The sequence below is a fragment of the Dermochelys coriacea genome, chromosome 1, assembly GCF_009764565.3.
Source record: "Dermochelys coriacea isolate rDerCor1 chromosome 1, rDerCor1.pri.v4, whole genome shotgun sequence".
In the NCBI taxonomy this organism is placed as follows: Eukaryota; Metazoa; Chordata; order Testudines; family Dermochelyidae; genus Dermochelys; species Dermochelys coriacea.
In genome coordinates this window covers 75,562,123-75,581,645 of record NC_050068.2, presented here as the reverse complement: position 1 = coordinate 75,581,645, position 19,523 = coordinate 75,562,123, and the positions used below count along the sequence as shown (strand labels likewise).

General features: G+C 38.6%; 1 protein-coding gene across 1 annotated transcript in view; it reads left to right on the top strand.

Annotated features, from left to right (window-relative positions):
• The window catches only part of KLHL1 (kelch like family member 1), a 447,831-nt gene that overhangs the window by 386,398 nt on the left and 41,910 nt on the right, over positions 1-19,523 (top strand). Inside the window, exon 8 of the mRNA XM_038387225.2 lies at positions 12,213-12,375. Within this exon, the coding sequence (XP_038243153.1) occupies positions 12,213-12,375 (163 nt within the window). The remainder of the gene's footprint in view (positions 1-12,212; positions 12,376-19,523) is intronic.

The following is a 19,523-nucleotide window of genomic DNA, read 5'->3' as shown; positions in this document are numbered from 1 at the left end:
ATAGACTAGGGCTTGTTCTTTGGGGTTCAGATCCCCTGGTCTCCTCTTGGGGTGTCTGGAGCTTGATTGTCATACCAGGTGCTGGAGAAACCCATTTCTATCTAGCAAACATCAACTCTCTCTTCCGTCAGTATTGCTAAACTGCTATCACTTGAACAAACATTCCACGGTAGCTCCTAACTATCAAATGGGCCTTTTCAGAGTCCTCAGATGTTAAATCACTGGCTCATGTCCAACCACAGGTTTTACTTTACACAACCATAAACATAAAATAACATTAACTCACCTCATTACTACAGTACCATCATCAGACACCATATACTAACATCCGTGGATCTGACATAGTATCCAGTAGCTCTTATGTTGAATAGTGTAAATCAAATAACTGTCTTATTTATGTTTTCTTATTCCTCTAGTATGAAAATATTACATATGGAGAAAGCATGGCATAATTTTTTCATATTAGTGCTCCTCCCTCCCCCTTGGTGCACAGATGCCTCAAAGAAATGACAGTACACCACACTATTCCTGGGTGCATCCCTTTATGCATCTGTGACACTCTGTGCCCAAAGAAACACTCTGTATCCCATATTCACCATAGTGATATGATTATGATATAATTATGATGCATCTTGTTCAAAATATGTCATGTGAGGTGTCAATGTAAAAGTAATGATTTACTGAATATGAATATCCTATTTGTATGCATGTATCATTTTTGTATCTGGAGTTATGAATATTGACCATGCATCTATATTTCCAATGTGCTTGCTCCTGGGCAACACCCACAAACTAGTTTACATCCAGTCTAGCCAGCACATTGTAAAAGGCTATAATGGCCCATCAGCAAAAGCAAGCTTTCCTGTAAACACTTCAGCCAAAATATGGGTAATGCCTGCCATGACTCATCAAAGCATGCAAGGGCATGTGACTAAATCATTTTATATTGGACTCCATTTTGATGCCTGTACTTTTCCACAAACTGTGCTGGGGGCTTTGTGTGGGACAATGAAGTTCCCTCCACATGAGAGAAGCTATAAAAGGGGGAAGTGACATCATTACTTGGCCTTACTCCCCTTACAACACAACACCTGAAAATACCTGAGGAACAAAGACTGAACTGAGGAAGGGGGTCCCAGCTGGGACAGAAGAATTCCTGCCTGTGTATGAAAAAGCGGTAACCTGTTTGTACTAGCTAACAGTGCTTGTACTAGAGACAGTGCTTGATTCAAATCCTATCTAGTTTATAAAGCTTAGATTTCAGTTTTGTTTTATTGCTTAGGTAATCTGCTTTGATCTCTACACTCACTGCTTATAATCACTTAAAATCTATCTTTCTGTAGGTAATAAATTTGTTTGTTTGTTTTTACCTAAAGTAGTGTGTTTTTCTAGAAATGCTTGGAGAATCTGCTGAGGAGCAAAAACTGGTGCATTGTCCTCTCCACTTTGAGGGAGGGGTGGACTGAATAATAAACTTATACTGATCAGGTTTTTGACCAGGGCAAGACAGTATAGCTCTGGGGTCCTAAGATGTGGAGCTGGGGGATGAGCTGGTTGGAATCCCTCTATTGTTAGTTCATGACTGGCTGAGGAGAAGCCTTCATGTAACTGTAGCTGGGTGTGTCATTCCCTGTGTAAAGGTCTGTGTGAGTGCAGGACTAGGAGTGGTCTGCAGCTTGTCACAGCAGCACAATGTGAGAGAGAGCCCAGGTTGGTAAAACAGATTGGTATGTCAGCGGGACCCCAGTTCCAGGTTGCACCCTGGGGCCGTCTGTCACAGCATCAGTAGGACCTCAGGTATGCACTACATGGGAATTATTTCCCTCAGTTCATCTCAGCGATTGGTGCCCCTTTTGGATGTGGGTAATTTTTTTCTCTACCTAGTATATGTCAAGAATTTGTGGATCTACAGTCAGCCTCAGTAAATTACACAGGGATGCTTATTACCTTAGATGCACTGGTGTGTATGGACCACTCCAGAAACATTTCTGATGATACATTACTGCAAGAATCATGTAGTGGGTATGTAATGGTGTATAACTGGTTTCAGAAAGTAACCCTGGTAATTGATTTTTTAACATATCTGTTCAATACCATGTTTACAAACAGATAAAATGAGAAATTCCTCAGAGTCAGTATTGTGTTACCAGATAGCATCAAGTAAGGCAGCTAACACATCCTAATCCCAAGAAATTGCCCAGAAATCAGGAGCACCAAGAAGAAAAATAAAATGTGTAAAACACATTTCACTACAAACTATTTAAAAATAAATTGAGTTCTGTATATTAAAATAATAGACTATTGTCAATTTTATTTGAAAATATTTTGTGTTGTGTGCTATGTGAGGGCCTGTTAAATTGTAAAAGGTGCCCCAGAAGGTCTGGTAGATTTGGAGACCTCCCAGTACCAGTGACATCTTGTTGTACACAAATATTCATCTAAGCTCTGAGAACAAACCAAAAGGATTAGGAATGCTTGTGTGTGAAATGTGTTCTCTATAAGAGTTACAGTCAGATTAGCAAAAAGCTTTTCCCACTTTTAATTACTATAAAATTATTAATAATGTCAACGTATTTGGTTTCATAGGTATTCATAGCTCCTTACTGACAAGTAAGAAAACAAACTCCCTGCCCCCAGGAGTTTACGATCTAAGGGCCTGATTCTACAAACACTTTTATGCACATGCATAACTTTTCTCATGTCCATGTTTGCAGAATTGGACCCAAGCAGTTAATTTCAGTGAGAATGGATGGCACTCAGTACCTCTCAGGAGATGCTTAGCACCTTGCAAAATTGGTCTTTTAATTTGAAAAAAAAAAAGCCACACCATGGGGGCTGAAGTGGAAATGGGGAGCTATAGTTAGGAGAAGGAGGAAAGGAATATTGCTCTTGGGAGAGTGTTATTTTTCCATTTTTATTTACTTTGGCTTTTAAGAGAAGACACAAGCATGGGCTCAAATACAGCAGTGATTATTGCTAGAAAACTTTTTTGTCTGTTTTAATTTTGCATTTTAATAACTAGCTCCATAATTTGAGGAAGGTAATTGGTTAACATATTTTATTCATATTCGTGGCTTGCAGTACAGCATATTTACAGGCCATGCTCAAATGACTGTATTCCTTATTAATGATGCTTCTATATCTGCAGTCAGTTGTTGGTGATACATAGAACAGATGTGTTTTCTTAAATGAATGTCATTGTTAAGGTCAGGATTTCCATTCCTGCATTACTCCCTACCACAGATAGACTTTTGCTCTGGCAGCTGTATAATTAGAACCTAAAGAATACAATCTCAGTTAACATCAGATTACGTTTATCTACCTGTAATGTCCATGCTGCATTATAGTCATAAGTATATTCTGTGCAAAAACTAAATTTAATGTAATGCTATATCTGAGACGCTGATCTTGCCAAATTCAAGAGGCCTGGTGCTGACCTTGCACTGCTTTTAAACTGATGTATATGCATTGACTTTAATGAACATCAGACCCATGTTCTGATTGGCTGGTTGGTTGCTTTTGATTGACATGTCCGGGCACCGTCTCCCAGCATTGCACAGGAAAGAATCTCTATAGTCTTTATATTGAATGGATGGGGAAAAGAGAATAGAAACAGGCTGATAGTAAAAAGAGGCAGGGGAAGAAGGGATGGAGTTTGCAGAATGATTTGGAGAGAGACCAGCAACATTTAATGGCCCTTCAGGCACTTCCAACCCACTTTCTCTTGTGAAGATTAAACTGGTATCTGTTCAGTATTCGCAGTATAATATTTTACGTTAGAAAGAAAGTGTGGCTGATGGAAAGCAAACTGCTGCTGAAAGGGTGGCAAAGAGGAGGGGGAAATGGTCCAACTAGCCCAAGGAACCTTTAAAATGTAACCATTCAATAGAAAGGTGTCCAACCTTTTCAATTGGAGGGCTGCACAAGACAAGAGTCTAAAGACAAGAGTCCACAATCTATACTTAGGGGCAGACTGTTCAGTTCATGTGTCTGAACGGGGAGTGCAAAACACTTGAAATTCCCTTGTTGGGCATTTTCCCAGCGTGCAGGAGTCCCGAATAGGTGTAGAATCAGCATAATCAGCTTCATTCCTGAAGTCCCTGGAGGAGGGGGCATGTCATGGAGGAACGAGAGTGAGGAAAACTTCTATGCTCTAGCTATCCCCAGCTGGGATATAGTTCTTTGCATATATAGTCATTGGCAGATTCTGCCTTTAATGATTATCTCAGTACGGTTTAGGAATTGTTGTGTTTGTTTTTTAAGCAGTATACAATGTAGCATGTCCACATTATTTGCAATAATTGCAGAAGAAAATATATTGAGGTGGGTAGCTGAAAGAATTAGGGACAGCTACATTTCTGAAATAATAATAATTATTAATAATAAAAATGTATAGTCTGAGCTCTAACTACAGAAGGGTCTACATCCCACATAGCTGGCTAAAGGTACCCTAAATAGCAGTCCTCACTGTATGAAATAAACCACTTCCCAATTTAATGTATGCCAATCCCACCCACAACCCCCTTCAGATCATTTCTGAAAACTCAACTATACTCGAGGCCTACCTGTGATAAAATCCTCATGCCACCCTTGATTTGGCTGTGCTATTGTTATTTATGTCTTAAGGATGGAGTCTCTTTGAGGTTGGGCATTTTGTTTAATCTGGGTTGGGGTTAAAGAGGTTTTTTTTTAGCTAAAGTGCTGTTTGTAATTCTAGAGCTATATAAATGATTGTTTAATATTAATTAATAGTGTAACTCATTACCTAGCAAAGAGGGAATGAAAGCCTTTTATTGGAATCGTTTCTAGATGTAACAGCCTGCAAGGTTCATTGATTAGATTTTAGAAAAAGTTCCATCAGGTGAATTTACAAAACTATTTCTCTGTGATTGAGGGTGTGCATTTTATTCATAGCTCTTAAAGAAAATGGTTGGTTATTTAAGGGAATAGAGACATCAATCAGGGAAGCAGAGTGTTTGTTGAGCAATCAATTCTAGTTACACAAACTCCATTTCTCTGCTTAGAGTGGGTCTGTTTCCTTAATAGCCAAAATGTACATTCATCCTATTCACCACAAGCACTGCAGCCTCTTTGTAGTAACGTCTTCAGGAGCCAAGTATGTTGAATGAGGTGTTATATCACCAGTATAATTCTAAAATTGCTTAATCCAGCTAGTAAATGTTTTATGTTGCAACTGAGAAATGTAGTTTCAACTAATATTCCTTTACCTTTATCTACACAGTTTATAACTGTACTATCATTGCCAGAGTATAAAGAGAAGATTCTGTACCCCGCTGGCAGTGCCATTATTTCAGTTAATTATTTTGTTTTCATGATCTTCACATGTATTTTGCTTACTTATGGACCCTTCTTAGACTCATATTTATATTTACTAGCAGTGAATTTCTTAGTCAATTTCAACCTTATGAAAATTCCTTACCTTGGTAGTAATAATTCATACTTACATTGTCATCTGTTTGGAAGAAGCTCTTTCTTTATTCTGTGGGCATCTAGTTGAGGTGTACTGAATAAATCCAGAAGAGCTAGCTCCAGCACAATGGGGATCTGATATTTTTCAAAATATACTATAAAGCAATCTTCATTTAAGAGATATCTCAGAGTAGCTTAGAATCAAATCAGACTGATATGTCCACTCAATTATCTCCATAACATTCTGTATCTAACTGATTATTCGAAGAAGACATTGTCACTTTTTTAAACTGGAAATTTAGTAGGTTGTCTCGCATCTCTAACCTGGTGGTGATATTTGTCAGTTTAACAGCATAAGGTAGTCTTTTTGGCTTACAGCCCGCTCTCCAAGGACTGGCAGGGTTCAAGAAGTCAAAAATTGGCACCCTACCAATATTGGCATGCTTGGTCTAAACAAATCTGACACAACTTGAGTAAAAGGGTAGTATTCAGTATGGGCTAGATCTACAAAGGGATTTAGGTGCCTTACTATGATTTTCAGTGCCTACATCCAAAATTTAGACCCTCAAAACCTCCACTCAGGTACTGGCTAACCCTACAAGTGCCTAAAATCCCTAAGGCCTAGATTCACATAAAAGGATGTAGGCACATAACTGCCATTTTCAGCAACTAAATGCAACATTTAAGCACTGAGATCCTCAAAACTACTGCTCAGCTGCTGACTAATATCCCTAAACTTCTTTGGCACCTACATTTCTTCTATTAAAGTCCCCTAGGCACCTAAGATTCTGCAGCTAGGCATGTGCAAGTATGCCTCTGTCCTAACACCTGGTGCCTATCTCATGACTAAGTCAGTAGAGCAGGACTTGCACTTGGGTCTCCCACATCTCACATACATGCCCTAACCATTGAACTATAGAGTCGTTCTTGTAATTGTTGTTGCCCAGTTACTATAAAGCTGTTCAAACAATGTGGAAAAGTTTCAACAGAAGATATTGCAGAAGACCCATCTCAGACTACCTCATATTCTAGTGGTTAGGGCACTCATGTGGGAAGTGGGTAGACCTGGGTTCAGGTCCTGCCTCCACATCAGCTAAAGCAGTGATTTGCTCTTCAGTATCCTATGTTCTGAATGAGTTCTCTAACCACTGAGCTACAGGTTATAAGGGAACAGATTATCCTCCCTGGATTTGTCCCCAAGAAAGGGAGTAAGCACCTAATTTAAAGAAAGGTTCATAGCAATGAATCCTGAATGGAGGGAAGCATTTCCTCCAGCATAAACCTAGATGCCTAAATCCCTGTGAGAGGTGGGATTTAGGCCTTGCCGTTCTCCTTAGTATATCCTATTGGTTAGCTTAGGCAGCTTCCTGATCATCTTGATGGCTTATATCTCCCATTCCTAGGTGCCCAACTCTCTTCATGCATTATATAGGGAGCCTGTGTGCCTAAGTCAGGGCTGTGGATTCCACTAAGCAGCACTGTGCCTAAATACAATCTGTTTCTACACTGAGTCTAAGTCCCCTTTGTTGATCTAATCCTATGTGTCATTGTCTCCCCACCAAACCGAAACTCCTATGCCTTGTCAACTGTGGGGGACAGTGGATAGAATAATAGGAATCAGTAATGTGTCTGGAACGAGGGTGTGTATGATGGTGTGTATGTGTGTGTGTGTGTATAAATATAAGAGGAAGGGTGGATTGAGATTTGTTTTTTTGTTAATTAGGAGGAAAGAAAGAACCTGTGATATGGTGTAGCCAAGGCCACACTTCAGACTAATGTAAATAGATCCCCTACAAGTGTTCAGTTGGTTTAACCAAAGAGCTGTGTCTGCACAAAGCATCTCCATGACCTGTGTGGTAAATCTTATATTGTCACTATTGGAACCATCACAAGTGGGACCCCTGAAATTGCAGGTTTGGCAGGATTGTCTAGACCAACCCTTAGCATTGGTAACCTGTGAAGGGTAGATAGATTCCAGCCATGGCAAATACCATACAGCTACAGCCACCTGTCATGACAGAGTGTGTACCATAGTAAAAGGAAGTGTGGCTTAGTGAGCTGCAATTTGGCAAATGCATACCGATTCATAAATTTTAGGGCCAGAAGGGACCATTATGATCATCTAATCTGACTTCCTGCATAACACAGACTTTGGATTTTCACCAAGTAATTCTAAAAGATTTAAAGTGTTCAACTGTCTGAATCCACCACATCCCTTGCTAAACTGTTCCAGGGCTTAATTGTCCTCAATATTGAAAAAATGAGCCACATTTCTAGTCTGAATTCATCAAGTTGCAGATTCCAGCCATTGGATCTTGTTATGTTATGTCTTTGTTAGCCAGAGCCCTTTCGATCAGATATATTCTCCCCATGTAGGTACGTCTTGTCACAGTTCAGAGCAACTGCACCTGTTTTTCCCCTTAAATACAGAGTGCTTCAGCAAGGTCACCCCCTCAGGCTTCTCATTCCCTGGCTTTTATCTTTCTTGGGTGGATACCCACATCTTACTCCCTCCTGGCCTGGGTTATTTGCAAGACAAACAGTCCCCTGCCTTCCCTGTATTATTCCCAGCAGTCTGCCTAAACAGCTGGGCTTGTTTTCTCTTCAGAGACTGATCTCTGTGTGTCTGCCCACCATTATAAATTATTACACAGTTCTTCCTATGCAAGGCAATTTTATTCTCAGGTAAAAGCACTAGAAAGAAAACATACTAAAAAAATATAAAAGAGCCTACACACCTACTAAATTTATCGGAGATTACCCCAATCCTAACATGGACTCTGCTCCCAAAGCAGTCCTTCTGCACTCCACCCACGGAGTTTCTTGTGGTTACAATTTCATCAGAGCTTCAGCTCAGAACAAGCCCCCAGCCGTATGGGCCCACAGCAGGCCAGTCCTTCCAACCCCTCTCAAATGTTTGGGGCCCTCTGTGGACCAGGGGTCCTGTATATTTGCTGCACAAGGAAGAAGGTCATAACCTGTTTAAAACCAGGTTATTTATCCAAAAGTCCTTTCTTTGTCTATTGGTCCCTGGAGAATCCAGTGTGAACCTTTCAAGGGAGGAGGGTGTGGCTTCAAAGGACTGATAACCAGAGAAATTATGACAGGTTTCAGAGTAGCAGCCGTGTTAGTCTGTATTCGCAAAAAGAAAAGAAGTACTTGTGGCATCTTAGAGACTAACAAATTTATTAGAGCATATATACACACACTCTGAGATATAAATCTCCCCTCTGTTTTTTCCACCAAATGCATCCGATGAAGTGAGCTGTAGCTCACGAAAGCTTATGCTCTAATAAATTTGTTAGTCTCTAAGGTGCCAGAGAAATTATGTTAGCATCCTTAACCTCCTCACTAGAGGAGTTAAAAATATTTCCACATTAAGAAATACACAACTACATTTTAATATAATATATCCCAAAGGCATTAATTCTAACTCAATAAGGTTTAACTTAATTCGGTAAATTTTATCTTAATTCCATTCCTTAATTCCATAAAGTTTGTCCAGGATATTGTCTCTGCTACACTTGTAGACTATGATCAAATCACCTCTTGGATACACATCTTGGGTAAGCTATGTGGATATATGTTAAGTATCTCACTTTAACTCAGGTTTTCCACATTGTCAATAATTCTTGTTCTTTTCTGAATTTTCCCATATGCTATCAACAGTGTAGCAAGCTGTGCCAGCACTTATTAGGGTTCATACTGTTTTCACTGACAAATGCAGAAAAAAAGGGCCCTACAGTGTGCCAGTCCAATGTGACTGCAGGGTGTCTCTTGTAGTAGACAGGTGTTGGCTACATGCTATTACCCTGGATATGCAGATTTCTGGCCTAAAGGGCAGAATTTAGCCCTTTTTTCTTTTCATTTCAATACAAGCAAAGAGATGGCTTACTGTGTTCTTAGAAATGTCTACAGTTTATTTTCACATTGATTGTTCCATTGCTTCTTCCATCTGCTTATTTATGCAAAACAGATTTATTTTAAGTGACTCTTTCTTAATTTGAAAACCCAACCAAAGAAACCCCACCCCCACCCCACACATTTTCAGGCAACATATGAAGTCCCTCAAATTGCCATGTATGGAAGTAATATAAAAGCAATACCTGATGTCATATAGCTCATATGAGCACAGAAAAATCAGTGATAGACAAATGTTCTATTTATCAGATATGATTGACTCAGTTCACAAATTAGAATAGTACTTGGTTTGTAATAGTGTCCTGATTTGGAGAAAGGCAAATAATCAGAATGCATGGGTTTTTTTCCTGCTGTTGGAAAATAGTCCTTGTTGAATTGTTCTATGGAAATGCTACCGGTTGCAGCTTTCTGATTTTATTCCAGTATGATTAAAAACCACATGCAAAAAAAAGCATAACTAAAATATCTATGGGTTAGGGAAAATATAAAAAACACTAGAAATACTATGATTACTCATTTTTGCTGAAGGCTGTTGTATTTCCAGTTTTAAGTTATATTACATAGACCCAGTTCTACATGTTTCTACTTTTCACCCACTGACAGCCTAAAATGGAAAAATTAGCCTCCTAAATAAAGCATTAGGTAAATTTACTGGTCAAACAGTTCTGCCAGCCTTACTCATGTTGACTCATATTAATAACATACTCCATGAATAGGGCTATTGAACTCAAGTTATTTATACATACAGTAGTGCGATCCACTAATATCCATGGGAGTATTTGTGGAGTAAATCACTACTCAGTGTGAATAGGGTTGGCAGAATCTGTTGCTCAATTAGCATCACACCCATTCACCCCAGTAGGACACAAATCAAAATCAGTCTGAGTTGATCAATCTTGGATTTTGTTTGTTACTAATGAACTGGTCTAGAGACATAAATATAATATCTTTCAAAAGGTTTAAATGAGTAATTTTTTGCAGTGAACACTTTCATTACTGTACAACAGTGGAATGAAATTCTACGCTCCAGAGTTTCATTTATTCAATATTTTAAAATCCAATGGGCCAGAACTGGACTAGCTGTTTTGAGGAGAAAATATGGGGAGAATGAGGACATTTCATCCTCTGCAAAGAGGGGGTTGTTTCAAATGTAAATGTAACAATTTTTACATGTACAAATTTTTTTTTGTACAAAATGTACAGAATTTTTTTATTGAGTTCATTTGATAGATGTTAATGATGCTCTGGAAAATGGAGTGGATGCTGAGGTATCAAAATTCACAGATGGAACAAATTATTTAGGTTAGTCAAGTCCAAAGAAGACTGGGAGAAATGTCAGAATATCCTGACAAAGTGAGGTGAATGGGCAACATGATGCCAGACGAAGTTCTATGTTAATAAATACAAAGTAATGCATATTGGAGGGAAAATATATATACTCATCCATTCTATAGGGTTCTAAATTAACTGTATCAATTGAGGAAAGGGACCTGGTCATCACTGTGGAGAACTCAGTGAAAATTTCTGTTCAGTAAACATCTGTAATACTATGTACAGTACTAGTGACAATTTCTCGAACAAGAATATTACAGAATTTGAAGAAGTTCAGAGAAGGACAACATATGAGGAGTGATTCAAAATAATTGGCATTGTTTATCTTAGAAAGGAGATGAGTAAAAAGGGACATGATAAAAGTATATAAAATTAATGGTAAAGAGAAGGTTGACTGGGAGCCACTGTTCTCTTTGGCTCACAAGATTAGAGCAAGGAGACATTCAGTGAAATCAAAAGGGAAAAGTTTCAAAACAGATTAAAGCTACTACTTCTTCACATATTGCGTAATTAGACTGTGGAACTTGTTGTCACAGGATGTTGTTGAGGCAAAGAATTTAACAAGATTCAAAGATGGATCATATCTTTATCAAGATAAATACGTGGCATATCCAGAATTGTTATAGTAAATGCTAACAAAAAGTTTGGAAGGGATAAATATCCTATGCTTTGTGTTTTAAAGCAATCTATTAGAGACTAGGATAAAATCTTATTGGGAGCAGATTATCTTAACTACTGTAAAGTGTTTTGCACTTGACTCTGAAGCACCTGATGATAGCCACCATCAGAATATTGGAAATATTCAGAATATAGCAAATGCCATACTGGATGGTCCATGTTCTTATGTTATCTGCATTAAGATTTAAGGACATTATTGCTGAGTCATGCTGGCATCTGGGCCAAGCCACAATGTGGAAATGGTACCAGAGTCTCTTTGGACCAGGTGAAATTGGGGAGCTAGGATAGAGGAGATCCCAGAGGAAAATCCTAGGAACCAGCAATACTGGTGAGGAAACTTAGACTGAAGTTTGTTGTGTTATTGCTTTGGAGTTACCAATCAATTAATCCTCAGGAAAGGGATGATGTTGAACACTAACTCAGGGCTGGTTTTAATTTTTCCATCAAAACTGTTCATCAGTGGAAAACTGGGGTTTTGATTATATTATTTTCTTATTAAAAAGTGTCTGCTTTCCACAGAAAAAATCAGTTTTTAATGAAAAAACATCTTCAATAAAAGTAGACTTTTCCATAGGAAAAATAAAGCCATTTTCTGACCCACTCTAGACTTTATTTTATTTTGAGGACGTGTTAAGGACTCAGTCCATTTGCAAGATAATATGTAAAACAACACAAAGTATGAGTGGGAGGAGATGAGAGGTAAGATGATTGCTATGCATCTTATTCAATCAGGAGTATATGGGCATATTAATATTTACTTGGTACTTTTGTGATGGTAAATATTTATTTAAGAATGTAGTGTAAGATAATCTATCTATGTTTATCTTCTCTCACTCTCTCTTCTATTTTAGGTGTTACAGTACTTGAAGGGCCTATTTATGCAGTGGGTGGCCATGATGGCTGGAGCTATTTGAACACGGTTGAGAGGTGGGATCCACAAAGTCAGCAGTGGACATTTGTGGCAAGTATGTCAATTGCCAGAAGCACTGTTGGAGTGGCAGCATTAAATGGCAAGTGAGTAGGGTATTCTTGTTCTGTTTAAAATGCACTTTTCTATAGGATGAGTAACTGTTGTACAATAGTAAATATCTTTTGGTGTATTACATTTGAGGGCATCATTGGAAGTAAATATAGACATAGGGTTGTTGCCATATGTACATCATCTCTCTGTATGTTACGTTGATAAATAGCAAATTAAAACATATTATCTCAATTTTTCTTTAAATAATAAGTTCATGATTTACATTAAAGATCTGAGAACATAGAGCTGAAGTCAAACTGTGTATATTATAATTCCAGGAGGTACAGGGGAACATATTCAAAGTGCTGGGCAGGACACACTGTGAGTTTGCTAATCTGATCTATATGTGTTGTGGGTGCTAGCTCTATTCAGCAGAGTCAATTTACCCAGTTACTGCTGTCATTTCCGTAGCGGCTGGAATTGCTTTATATGCATTCTGCATATTATGGCAGTCAAAAATTAAACCACATGACCTTTGTGGTCTGAAAGCTGCAGCTCTAGCAGGTGAACCAAAGGTAAAACTGCCTCTCACTGTGTGAACTCAACCTGCCATTTGTGGAGGTCTCTCAATGTGCTCACATTCTAAGCACCACCTGTAGGATCTCCACCTCTTTGCGTTTGTTTCTTTCTTGATCCAACAAATGTAGGGCACTAATAAGAGCTGGTTGAATAGTTCTTTATGTTATTTACTGTTTATGGTTAGTCGATCGCCTATTTACAAACTTTCAGTCCTCCAGTCAGGAAGCAAAAACTAAATTGCAGAATTTATTACCAGTATGTGATTAGATATGCACCATAAATAAAGCAAATAAAGAATAGTTGAAGTGAACAGTTCACAAGCATCTCTTAGTCTGAAAATGGTTCATCTAAAGTATTTGGTGAATATTTTTGAATAACTGATACATCAAGAACTTGATACATCAAAGAAACTCACTATTGGTTTTTGCTTTGGTTATATTTTATACATCTCACTCATCTTCACTTAGGAATAAACTATGTAAGAAAACATCAAGTGTTTAAAAGGCTCACACCCAATTATCAACCTTTGCTCCATTTTTAACAAATTTGCACATTTCTTTGCATCTACACTAGCGAACATTGTAGCTATAATTCAGTCTGTTGGTAGCAGTAGTGTCAGATATTATGGAGACAAAACTTTGGCTATCAAACAAGGATCCATTTATATTTGAAAACTGGGGTTTCCCTTCCTACAGTTTAAGCCAAATTTAAAAACATAGTTGAACTCCTTTAAAACCTGTAGTACAAACTGCTAATGTAATACCGTTTGATTGTCTTATTGAATCATAATATAATGGTACCCTGAATCACACTTAAAAATAAGTTTCAGAGTAGCAGCCGTGTTAGTCTGTATTCGCAAAAAGAAAAGGAGTACTTGTGGCACCTTAGAGACTAACAAATTTATTAGAGCATAAGCTTTCGTGAGCTACAGCTCACTTCATCGGATGCATTTGGTGGAAAAAACAGAGGAGAGATTTATATACACACACACAGAGAACATGAAACAATGGGTTTATCATACACACTGTAAGGAGAGTGATCACTTAAGATAAGCCATCACCAACAGCAGGGGGGGGAAGGAGGAAAACCTTTCATGGTGACAAGCAGGTAGGCTAATTCCAGCAGTTAACAAGAATATCAGAGGAACAGTGGGGATGGGGTGGGAGGGAGAAATACCATGGGGAAATAGTTTTACTTTGTGTAATGACTCATCCATTCCCAGTCTCTATTCAAGCCTAAGTTAATTGTATCCAGTTTGCAAATTAATTCCAATTCAGCAGTCTCTCGTTGGAGTCTGTTTTTGAAGCTTTTTTGTTGAAGTATAGCCACTCTTAGGTCTGTGATCAAGTGACCAGAGAGATTGAAGTGTTCTCCAACTGGTTTTTAAATGTTATAATTCTTGACGTCTGATTTGTGTCCATTCATTCTTTTACGTAGAGACTGTCCAGTTTGGCCAATGTACATGGCAGAGGGGCATTGCTGGCACATGATGGCATATATCACTTAAAAATAAAGTAACTACACACTTACATTTCTGTCTAAATGAGGCTACTATAAAAGAAGTATAGGGGAATTATCAAAGCGCCCAAAAATAAATCAGTGACTCTCTGATCACTTCCCGACCTCCTAAATTCTTAACGTTCTGACATAACATCCATTATCTTCTAACATCGATAGTTTCTTGTCATAGCCTCCTAACCCAGTCTGAACCAGTGAGTAACTATTCTTCTCTTGAGTGACAAACGCATACACCTATCACAAAGCAGAACTTTATTATGCTGACTGGTAGCTTCAGCAGGGAGACCCCAGTTTATCTTTTGTCTGCTGAAGTTTATGGTGAAGCATAATACCAAGCTTCTCTGCTACCAATGCAGGGTTCCACTCTCTTGAGTTGGCTAGCTCTTATTTCCAAGTCCAGCCAAGGAGAGCTTGATGTAGAGTCAAAATCTCTCCGGCTCATGCTGTGGCCTGACAGATCATTGTGTTTGGCTGAGCTTAATGAATCCAGCTGAGAGCAATTTTCCAAAAAGAATCTTTCCTGGATCAGAGCCTTCACCCTTGTTCAGATTCTGATCACTCTTCAGAAGTTGCACTCAACACAGTAGCATCTTTCATTTGAGGCAGATCTCGGAGGTCAGACTAGATGATCATAATGGAGGTCAGACTAGATGATTATAATGGTCCCTTCTGACCTTAATATCTATGAATCTATGAATCTCTTTCTCCTCATAGTTAGGGCCCTGCCAAGTTCACGGCCCTGAAAAACTCATCACGGACTGTGAAATCTGATCTCCCCCGGCTCCCTGTGAAAGCTGGTCTTTTGTGTCCTTTTACCCGATACTATACAGATTTCACAGAAGAAACCAGCATTTTTCAAATTGAGGGTCCTGACCCAAAAAGGAGTGCAGGGGAGTCACACGGTTATTTTAGGAGGGTCACAGTATTGCCACCCTTATTTTTGCACTGCTGCCTTAAGAGCTGGGTTCCAGAGACTGGTGGCTGCTGACCGAGGGCAAGCAGCACCACAGAAGTAAGGGTAGCCATGTCATATTGTGCCATCCTTACTTCTGTGCTGCTGCTGGAGGTGGCTCTACCTTCAGCTGCCCAGCAATGAAGGCAGTGCTGCTGCCTGCAGCAGCACAGAAGTAAGGGTAGTAGTAGTACCACCCCTCCCCTCCAAGCCCCACCCCCTGACCACAACTCCTTTTTGGGTCAGGACACCTACAATTACAACACCGTGAAATTTCAGATTTAAATAGCTGAAATCATAAAATTTACAATTTTTAAAATCCAATGACCATGAAATTGACCAAAATGAACCATGAATTTGGTAGGGCCCTACTTATAGTGTTACTGGAGAAACACCTGGGTAAAAACGCCATCTATGGGTTTTGCCCAATCATCTAGAGGAAGCGGAAAGTTGCTATTGTGGCATGAGTATTAACAATGAGAGGCTTGTAGGACCATTTTAGATTATTTCAATCCTCTGAAACCCTCTCCAGAAAATGAGAATTGCATGGCAACATGAGAGAATCACATCCAATTTCTCCACTCGGCAAGTTTTCTCAATACTGTGCAGATCCTTGTGATGCGGTGGAGAGAAAATGGCATGCATATGAACACACCAATCCTAATTGACATCAAAGAACATAAAAATGGCCATACTGGGTCAGACCAATGGTCCATCGAGCCCAGTATGCTGTCTTCTGACAGTGGCCAATGCCAGGTGCTGCAGAGGGAATGACCAGAACTTGGCGATTTTGAGTGATCCATCCCCTGCTGTCCATTCTCAGCCTCTGGCAGTTGGAGGTTTAGGAATACCTGGAGCATGTGATTGTGTCCTTGACCATTTTGATTAATACCCATTGATGGGCCTGTCCTCCATAAATGTATCTAATTCTTTTTTGAACTCATTTATACTTTTGGCCTTTACATCATCACGTGACAACAAGTTCCACAGATAGACTGTTTGTTGTGTGAAGGAGTACTTCCTTCAGTTTGTTTTTAAACCTGCTTATTAATTTCATTGGGTGACCCCTACTTCTTGTGTTATGTGAAGGGCTAAATAACACTTCCCTGTTCACTTTCTCCATGTCATTCATGATTGTATAGATCTCCATCAAATTCCCATTTAGTCATCCCTTAACTAACAGTTCCAATCTTTTTGATCTGTGCTTGTATGGTTCATTTTTGTTGCCTTTCTCTGTATCTTTCAATGAGTTACTATGTTACTACTATTTGCCTTCTCGTTCACATTAGCTATTTATTAATTTACTGTTAAAGATGTCTATACTATTTGAAATACAGATGATCCAAGAACACTAAATATACACATTTCATAACAGAACAAATATTATGCTGATGGGGACAATAAAAGTAAAAAGATTAAGACAATACATTTTCCAGTGAAAGATTTTATTATTAGAGACTATGTATGTCAAAGAGATTTATGTATTTCGAAACAATTGTGTGACACAATTGCAAATGAAAGTCTAATAGACTTTTCTGTTATATTACAGCTTTTAAAATGGCTCTTTAAAAATTATTCCTGATATCTGAACCATAATTTGGAAACTATTCATTCTGCATTACACTTGTTAAACAACTATGTATTTCACATTTTCAAAAAAAGACTTGACCTTTAATTATATGTGTCTTTAATGGGGCATCAATAATAAATATTGTGCTGCATAGGTGAAAATACACAGCTGCTAACAGGATATGCTGATTGACAATTATAGACTATCACAGAGGTTTACCAATCTGAGTGTCACCGGTAATGAGTTCAGCACACCAGAGGAACCAACACCCACACACAGTAACTGTCTTCCAGAATTCAGGAGAAAAACCTCTGCCCTTTATTAATAACAAAGATGTGCTTTAGAGAACTTTACAGTTGCATCTGCTGGTGTTGTTTATGTCAAATATCGCAGACTATTATTGATGACAGATAAATAAAGAAACATGAGGAATCTTTTAATTTAAACTTTTAAGAGTAAAACTACTTTTTAACTTTCTTTTCAAATCACCTTTCATTCCCCTGGGGATCAGAAAAAAATAGACGTTTGTGTTTGGACTTTCTTTTGAGGATTTGCTTTGCTTGAAGAAGAATTAAGGAGCCATCAAGAGTGTTGTAGGTGAATAATATTCCCTATTGATGTCAGCTGTTTTTACCCTGTTTTCCTGACAAAGAAGCACCAATCCATTATTATTATTTGTATTGAAGTAGTGCCTGAAGACCCAGACTAAGATCAGAACCTTATATGCTTGGCACTGCACAATACACATAGTAATAGCCCCAAGGAATGTGCAGCCAAAATAGACTACATGGATGCATTGTTACTAGCCTCATTTTATACATGGGATGACTTTGGGAAAATATAGTGCTGTATTCAGAATTAAAGGAATGACCTGAAACCCTGACTGTGGAGTTTTCTGTTAACTTTTCTGCTTATGGATTAGAGTGTGGACACTCCAAATATTACAGATTTGTTTATTTTCCTTTCTTGTTTATTTTCTTTATTTTCTTATCCCTTGAAGAAAACACCTTTTGGTGACTGCAGCTTTACTTTTTGTTTGGGAGTCTTTGCATTAATTTATAAACCATTACCTGTAAAATAAAAGTTATTCCTATAGAATGAAAAGGAGTACTTATGGCACCTTAGAGACTAACAAATTTATTTGAGCATAATCTTAATAAATAAATTAATAAATTTGTTAGCCTCTAAGGTGCCACACATACTCCTTTTCTTTTTGCGAATACAGACTAACATGGTTGCTACTCTGAAACCTATAGAATGAGACCATTTGGCCTAATGTTCCTTGCAAACAAGTAATAGGATATGCCATATAAATCTTTTGAATTGGTGTGGGAATACAGGACCCATCTGTGTAAAGCTGCTGAATCCTTTATTGATTTGGAAGGGATAGCTATTTAGTAGAGAGGCCAATTTCTCCTTCTTAAAACAAAACAAAACATAACTGGTGCATTGGGGAAAAGTGAGCTGGGAATTCTGTAAAGATTTCCTCATAGAATTCCCTTCTGATTCTGCCTTCTTTGAGAGTGGGTTCCTGAAGTCATGGGGGGAGAGGAGAGGGGAGAGTGTGGTCCAGAATTTCCTCAGAGCCTTCTTGAATTCCTAGAGATTAGCTGGGCATCTTTCATGAAGGGCAGTCTTATGCATACAGCTTTCTGCATCTTCCATGGCAGAATGTGTCCCTTAGATGGTCGTATCTGTAGCAATATTAATTTCCATATAGATTTCCTCCTGGAAATTCTCTGCATTAGGAATGATGCAAACCCAGGAGAATCACTGCTCCCTAACCCTACCCTCTTCAATTCCCATGCTGCCTTGTAACTTGCAAAGCCACAATTGCCCTGACTGAGGACTGGTTTCTACATGCTCAAGGGAGGGTGAGACTGTGTACTACAGCCCCTATTTCCCCATCTTGCAGATCTCCCACCCAGTTTCCAAAAGCTTTTGCTTCCCTCTGTGAGCCGATCTGTAGAAGAGCATCTGGCCCTAGATTTCACCAGTGAAATCCTGGCCCCATTAATGTCAGTGGCAAACTTTCCATTGATTTCAATGGGGCCAGGATCTCACTCATGATATTTAGACCAATGTTGAGTCACTGTAACTGGAAATAGCTTTCATGGAATAAATCTCATTATGCAGCTAGTACATTTCTGAATCTTTAGTACTTCTACTCATGCATTTCCTAATTAACATCCTCAAACTTTTGTTGACAACCATTTTCCACATAATATAATGCAATCACATTCATTGTTTGGGCTGTAGTTTTGCTAATGATTGATTTCATGCTGACCTAACTTTGTTTGGGGTTAGTGATTTTATGTTATGACAGATTCATTGCTAATTGACGTCACAAAGTCATGAGGTTAATAATACCACCAACTCCTTAATGGTGATTCAATATTTGACCCAAGAAAATTATCAACGTATCATATTCATATCTCCACCTACCTTTGCTGATTGTATGGTTGATTACAGCCTTCTCCAGGAGTCCTATTTTTCTGCCTCTCATGCATCACCTAATAAAGAATCTGTGTCATTTACTCTTAGCAGAATAATTAGGACTCATTACTAATTCAGTGCTCTAG